Below are 7,952 nucleotides of genomic sequence, written 5' to 3' on the forward strand. Positions count from 1 at the left end.
TATTTTAATTTTTTCCCCAAATCATTCACCCCTAACAAACAATGCATACTCATTGGTGTGTTGGGCCTTGGCCTGGCTCTTGGCCTGGCTCTTGGCCTGGCTCTTGCCCTGGCTCTTGGCCTGGCTCTTGGCCTGGCTCTTGGCCTGGCTCTTGGCCTGGCTCTTGGCCTGGCTCTTGGCCTGGCTCTTGGCCTGGCTCTTGGCCTGGCGGTTGGTACAAGCCTGCTTCTCTTGCTGCAGTGTCCTGGAGGTCTTCTGTTGCTTGTAGAGGCTGAAGCTCTGTTCATCCTGTTGGACCTCCTTCCGCAGAGAGGACACTTTGGCCAGCTCCACCTCAGCCTCACACAGCTCCAGTCTCAGGGGAAAACACAGCAGTTAGTTACTATAAGCTTTCACAGCCACAGTGTAGGGCATTGAGTACCCCACTGTAGTTCTTTGAGAAGCTTGACAGATTTGCAAGGCAAAATATAAAGCATATCTACTAATATTTATAATGAGACTGAGCCAAAAAGGTGCCAGTGTCAAATATAACATTGTCATGTGTTTGTATATGTAAAATATACATACGCATCCCATACGTCTCAGCTTATGTTTTTTAAAACCAATTAAAAAGTTGCTATTTGGCTGAATTATGTTTGTACATGTGGGGCTGCTATTTCATTATAGGAGTTCTTGCTGGCAAATATGATGTAAACTAGTCTTTAACAAAGTACTTTACAAGTGAGATTATTCAGTTTAATAACTTAATAACCTCACTTAATTACTGGTATTTATACTATAGTACTGGTAGTCATTCTTACTGCTACTTGTAGTGGTGGTCTAAGTGAGTGCTCATACTGTTACATGCACTTGCACTGGTAGTCTAAACTCTTACTGGTACTTGTTCTAAATGGGTGCTCTTACTGATACTTGTGGAGGGCATCTTTAAGCACCAGCTCCAGCTCCTCCTCTCTCTGCAGCTCCTCACAAAGCCTCCGGTGCTGAGCTCTGACCCTGAACAGTCCTGCACTGCACACACAGCATACACATATTCAGTATACAGTGTGTGTAATGAGCAGACCACCCTACAGGAGGCGCTGTACCTGTTGTCTGCTGCCCTTTGACTCTCCATCTCCTCCTCCAGCCTCTCCCTCTGCTCCAACAGGTCCTTGATGTGCTCACGACAAGCTCTCTGCTGCTCACTATAAGTACAATAAGACTTCAGCATAAAACTAGGATACGTATTTACACAGCTACTGTACTTTATAATACAATTATTTAAAGTGCATATGACTAATTAGACATATTCCATTAAAATGCAGTTTATTTAATACTTAACAAAAAATACTACTTAGGTTTCCCTACTTTGACAATGTTGGTAATTATTTATAATTTCACTTCCTGGTTGGACATGGGCAGCAGATGTGACACATACAGTGGTAGCCAAGAGCCAAAGATAATGGAGCCAAGAGCCAAAATTTGCACAATAGTTATAATTAGACTGATAAGAGTCTAATCATAACTATTGTTAAATCAGTGTTTAAACTTCCAGAAAAATGTTCCATGCATGAAAATTGTCCCTGCATTTTAGATGTAATTTTCAGTGTTAATGATGTCACAGACATATAATTAGTAGACATGGAGCCTGTCCCCTGTATTTGTTCCTATAGTTGTTAGCATTAGCCCGCAAAAATTGTAACTTATGAATAGTGCAGAGGGTGTCAGCTTGTACCAACCCATGGACCACATTTAAGTGAAATCAAAGACTTGTTAAAAGTCACTGTTGAATGACCTTTTGGTGTTTTATTTTATATCATAATTACTGTGTAAAGGTAGCATTTGAGCTAACGGCTAACCGACTTTTAGTTGAAATTTCAGACCTTGTGTGGTATTCTGTTTTAGAATTCACCTCAACTTTGTGTATTTTTGTACTTTTCTTGTACAACTATGATCACTATTATTAGATCAGCAGAATTAGCACACATACTATCCCACCAAACCTAGTCAGAATAAGGGAAACATGAAAACCTTTCATATACACTTTACATTTTATGATATGGTATTTCTTTTAGTGAAGAGCTCTTTAAAATTTAGATTTCTATTTAGCAGCTCCTACAATTCCCAATCGGCTCTCTATGTGTTATCATTCTGAATGTTTTTATTAACATAGTTTATAAATTAAACTGAGCTGGAGACAGGTCAGATTTCTATGGTGGAATTTGCTGTTTAACTGTCAGGTTGCAGGTTTGTTGACCTGGTTTATGGTTAACATCTCTGTAATTACTGGGTCTAGCCATAGTGTATCATAGTGTATCATGGAGTAAATCAGTTAAACTGGGGCTAGACTGTATAAAGAAGTGGACTAGTGTAACCCATGGACTGAAAATGAAGCTATTCCAGCTATTCTAGGGGCCAATTTGTAGCCAAGTTCCATATTTGGAATTCCGACTGCGAGTATCATAGCAAGGCTGTTGAAGGTAACACCCGTTCCCCCCGACCAGCACCGCTGTTTAAGCAGTCAGCAAATGCTTAGCAACACTGTTAATCAAACCTTTTGCTACCGCTAGTGGGAGCAACCTCGGGGAAAGAAGGCACCTGATTTTTCTGTTATTAATGTTCATATCTTGATTTACGTACAAAATAGTGAAATAAAAATACCAGGATCACATACAGCGGGTTAATATGAACTTTTTATGACAAAAAATTTTGACCAGAAATTATGAGCAGCAGTTACTGAGAGATGCATTTTTTTTTTTCAATAGAAAGCAAATTGGAGCCAGAGTTGATGAAGCAGGAAGCATGCCCATGGCCACTTCCTATTTGGAACGCGCCGGCTAACAGGTTAGCTATGTCCATTTATATATACAGTCTATGGTGCAGAGTGATTGGACATATGACCTGGCTGTGTGCACATCTTGAGCCTTCTGTTGGTGGTACAGGTCCAGTTGGCTCAGGGCTCTCCTCAGCTTGAACATCCGCGCTGTGTCCACACACCTCTCCATGGTCCTCTGTCCTGGAGCAGACACAGCCTCTTGCTCCACACTGTCACTGCTGCACACAAGACACCGCACTGCAGGTTTAATTACAGCTAACACTGAGGTTTTAGCATTTATCATCACTTTCTCTCCACTAAACAGTAAATAGTAAATGTTTCTTGTAGCACTTTTAACAATATACCATCTTTGTTACAGTTCATTTTAGTCCTTCTGGTTGAGATTTTAGAAAATTTTTCTCCTTGTTTTCATAGAGGAGATAGTGAATGTTAGGGCTGCAAGATTAATTGCAAAAATCCACTCAAAATCACAATTTTAATGAAAGAGCAAATCGCAAAGTCTTACTCTGCATAAAATCACTCTAGTTTAGAGGGTTTAGACTGTAGTTTAGATTTGTACAAACTCAGTTCATACTTCAGTATTTTTTTCGATTCTGCTGGCTGCGTTTGAAATGTGAACTTTGAACAGAATCTTATTATTAAAACACAAATCGCAAATCTAATCGCACTTGGAACAGTTGAACAGAAAAAATTGAATTAGATATTATGTGAGATTAGAACTGGCTACCTTCTGGATGTAAGGCAAATGCTTAGAAACAATGCCAGATTTGAATCCCTGAACTAATAATAACATATTTATTATAAGTAAATTCATATTGGTAATTGTTGTAAACTTCATTTATGAATCGCATTATTGAAATAATCGCCATCAATTTAATATTCACTGTAATAAACAATGAATTGGCTAATCGTGACTATAAGACTATAGAAATAATTGTAATCGTATTGTGAAAATTGTATTTTGATAACTGTATTGTGATAATCATAATGGTTATTTGCATTCATTGTGACGTTATAAGAGTGTAATATGTTTGTTTTCCTAATCCCGATCAAATGTTAAATTCACTTTTGTAGAACTATAAGGAAAACATGTGAATGAATGATGTCACTATTTGTAGACATAGAACTAATATTATATTACTAATAACTAATATGATTTCATGACAACTTATAGTGATGGAATGGTAAGTGCTATATATTTTCTGGTGAATACTCACTTGGACATTGTAAGCCACTCAGAGCTGATGGATGAAGAGGAGTCCTCATCAGAGCTCATGTCCTCCTGCTTCATGTTTTCAGCTGAAGAAAGTTTCATTGAAAAAAAATAAATAAAAGTACACGAGCACATTCCCTCAGCAAAAATACATTCATTTATAATTATTATTTTGTATATTTAGGACCAATGAAAGGCCTGTGAAGAGTCACTGCAGAGGGATTAGTGTTAAAGTGAGGCTAAAAACACCATGTAGCACTTAAGCTAGCGAGACAAAAGTTGTGTTTGCGAAATATAAATATAAATATATGTGGCTAATCTAGAGTTCATATCGTGCAACAACATGTATGAAATGTGTCCGGTTGTACTGTAGCATAGTTATGACACAGACACTTGTACTTGTGTTGTATTTGAAGTTATTTGACGTTATAAAGTGCCTCACGTGCGCCGGGCCGCTTCTCCCGTTGCATCGCTCTTCTTCACGCGGAGACCTGATGCTCACGATCAAACTCACTTTAACCTGTGATCTGTCTGATTAACGAGGGCTGTCTTTACTTGCGCGTACATTGGTTTGCTTCAGCAGACGTAAAATGTCAGAATCCTCGCATGTTTCCGTTCTGTTCCGCGAGTCGGGTCTTGTTTGATCTGGTTACCATGGAGACGCGACAACACCTGACGCAGCTGCACGTGAGACACGCCCCCGTGTTTATTATCATGTTTCTATACTATTTATCCCACACTAGGCTATAATCAGACGTGAGATAATGAGAGAAAACACAAGACACGGAGAGAAATAACCTATACCAGAGACATAAAATAATATAAACTACACAAAAGAACACAGATATACATAAAATAATATAAACTACACGAAAGAACACATATACATAAAATAATATAAACTACACGAAAGAACACAGATATACATAAAATAATATAAACTACACAAAAGAACACAGATATACATAAAATAATATAAACTACACGAAAGAACACATATACATAAAATAATATAAACTACACGAAAGAACACAGATATACATAAAATAATATAAACTACACGAAAGAACACAGATATACATAAAATAATATAAACTACACAAAAGAACACAGATATACATAAAATAATATAAACTACACAAAACAACACAGATACACATAAAATAATATAAACTACACAAAACAACACAGATACACATAAAATAATATAAACTACACAAAAGAACACAGATATACATAAAATAATATAAACTACACAAAAGAACACAGATACACATAAAATAATATGAAACTACACAAAAGAACACAGATACACATAAAATAATATAAACTACACAAAAGAACACAGATACACATAAAATAATATGAAACTACACGAAAGAACACAGATACACATAAAATAAAATGAAACTACACGAAAGAACACAGATACACATAAAATAATATAAACTACACAAAAGAACACAGATACACATAAAATAAAATGAAACTACACGAAAGAACACAGATATACATAAAATAATATAAACTACACGAAAGAACACAGATACACATAAAATAATATAAACTACACAAAAGAACACAGATACACATAAAATAAAATGAAACTACACGAAAGAACACAGATACACATAAAATAAAATGAAACTACACGAAAGAACACAGATACACATAAAATAAAATGAAACTACACGAAAGAACACAGATATACATAAAATAATATAAACTACACAAAAGAACACAGATATACATAAAATAATATAAACTACACGAAAGAACACAGATATACATAAAATAATATAAACTACACGAAAGAACACAGATACACATAAAATAATATGAAACTACACGAAAGAACACAGAGTCTAATTTAATGGAAGATATACATAAAATAAGTGAGACTACGACATGCATTGAATTCATGGAATTCATTCATTTAATGTGTTAATTTAATGCATGGAATTCACTTAAGCATATTTGTATTAAATCATGAGCAAATACAAATACAAATTAAAAGAATGACCTTTTGACTGTATCATTTGATTGTTGTTCAACAGCACAGTTTCAGAGTACAGTCATGTGATATTTTCAATATCATCAGCCGTGACCATGACCGTGCAGACCCCTGTCCTCCAGCTGAGATGTGGACATCACTCTGCTTAAGATGTAGAATCTATACCAGTATTGACACAGGATCCAGGTTAGTGTCTATACCTCTCTCTTATTTATCTATCCATTTATTTCTCTGTTTGCCGGTTTTCTGTGTTGGTCTATCTATCTATCTATTGATCTATCTATCTATCTATCTATCTATCTATCTATCTATCTATCTATCTATCTATCTATCTATCTATCTCTGTCTCTCTCTCTCCCTCTCTATCTCATATCTCTCTCTCTCTCTCTCTCTCTCTCTCTCTCTCTCTCATCTATCACCTGTCTCTCTCTGTTGGTTCATACCTGCACACAGCTGTGTCCTGTGTCTCTCTCTCTCTGTTGGTTCATACCTGCACACAGCTGTGTCCTGTGTCTCTCTCTCTGTTGGTTCATACCTGCACACAGCTGTGTCCTGTGTCTCTCTCTGTTGGTTCATACCTGCACACAGCTGTGTCCTGTGTCTCTCTCTCTGTTGGTTCATACCTGCACCCAGCTGTGTCCTGTGTCTCTCTCTGTTGGTTCATACCTGCACACAGCTGTGTCCTGTGTCTCTCTCTCTCTGTTGGTTCATACCTGCACACAGCTGTGTCCTGTGTCTCTCTCTCTGTTGGTTCATACCTGCACACAGCTGTGTCCTGTGTGTCTCTCTGTTGGTTCATACCTGCACACAGCTGTGTCCTGTGTCTCTCTCTCTGTTGGTTCATACCTGCACCCAGCTGTGTCCTGTGTCTCTCTCTGTTGGTTCATACCTGCACACAGCTGTGTCCTGTGTCTCTCTCTCTGTTGGTTCATACCTGCACACAGCTGTGTCCTGTGTCTCTCTCTCTCTGTTGGTTCATACCTGCACACAGCTGTGTCCTGTGTCTCTCTCTCTGTTGGTTCATACCTGCACACAGCTGTGTCCTGTGTCTCTCTCTCTGTTGGTTCATACCTGCACACAGCTGTGTCCTGTGTGTCTCTCTGTTGGTTCATACCTGCACACAGCTGTGTCCTGTGTGTCTCTCTGTTGGTTCATACCTGCACACAGCTGTGTCCTGTGTGTCTCTCTGTTGGTTCATACCTGCACACAGCTGTGTCCTGTGTCTCTCTCTGTTGGTTCATACCTGCACACAGCTGTGTCCTGTGTCTCTCTCTCTGTTGGTTCATACCTGCACACAGCTGTGTCCTGTGTCTCTCTCTGTTGGTTCATACCTGCACACAGCTGTGTCCTGTGTCTCTCTCTGTTGGTTCATACCTGCACACAGCTGTGTCCTGTGTCTCTCTCTCTGTTGGTTCATACCTGCACACAGCTGTGTCCTGTGTCTCTCTCTCTGTTGGTTCATACCTGCACACAGCTGTGTCCTGTGTGTCTCTCTGTTGGTTCATACCTGCACACAGCTGTGTCCTGTGTCTCTCTCTCTGTTGGTTCATACCTGCACCCAGCTGTGTCCTGTGTCTCTCTCTGTTGGTTCATACCTGCACACAGCTGTGTCCTGTGTCTCTCTCTCTGTTGGTTCATACCTGCACACAGCTGTGTCCTGTGTCTCTCTCTCTCTGTTGGTTCATACCTGCACACAGCTGTGTCCTGTGTCTCTCTCTCTGTTGGTTCATACCTGCACACAGCTGTGTCCTGTGTCTCTCTCTGTTGGTTCATACCTGCACACAGCTGTGTCCTGTGTCTCTCTCTCTGTTGGTTCATACCTGCACACAGCTGTGTCCTGTGTGTCTCTCTGTTGGTTCATACCTGCACACAGCTGTGTCCTGTGTCTCTCTCTCTGTTGGTTCATACCTGCA

The 7,952-nt window shown here is 39.0% G+C and overlaps 1 protein-coding gene across 1 annotated transcript in view; it reads right to left on the reverse strand.

Moving 5' to 3' along the window:
- Nucleotides 1-4,103, reverse strand: part of cfap74 (cilia and flagella associated protein 74) — a 54,834-nt gene extending 50,731 nt beyond the window's left edge. Inside the window, exons 1-5 of the mRNA XM_033969770.2 lie at nt 4,030-4,103; nt 2,878-3,030; nt 1,083-1,181; nt 904-1,008; nt 50-355 (exon numbers count right to left, since the gene is read on the reverse strand). Of these exons, the coding sequence (XP_033825661.2) occupies nt 50-355; nt 904-1,008; nt 1,083-1,181; nt 2,878-3,030; nt 4,030-4,103 (737 nt within the window). The remainder of the gene's footprint in view (nt 1-49; nt 356-903; nt 1,009-1,082; nt 1,182-2,877; nt 3,031-4,029) is intronic.
- Nucleotides 4,104-7,952: the final 3,849 nt, after the last annotated feature.

The sequence above is a fragment of the Periophthalmus magnuspinnatus genome, chromosome 7 (genome assembly GCF_009829125.3).
Source record: "Periophthalmus magnuspinnatus isolate fPerMag1 chromosome 7, fPerMag1.2.pri, whole genome shotgun sequence".
NCBI lineage: Eukaryota > Metazoa > Chordata > Actinopteri > Gobiiformes > Gobiidae > Periophthalmus > Periophthalmus magnuspinnatus.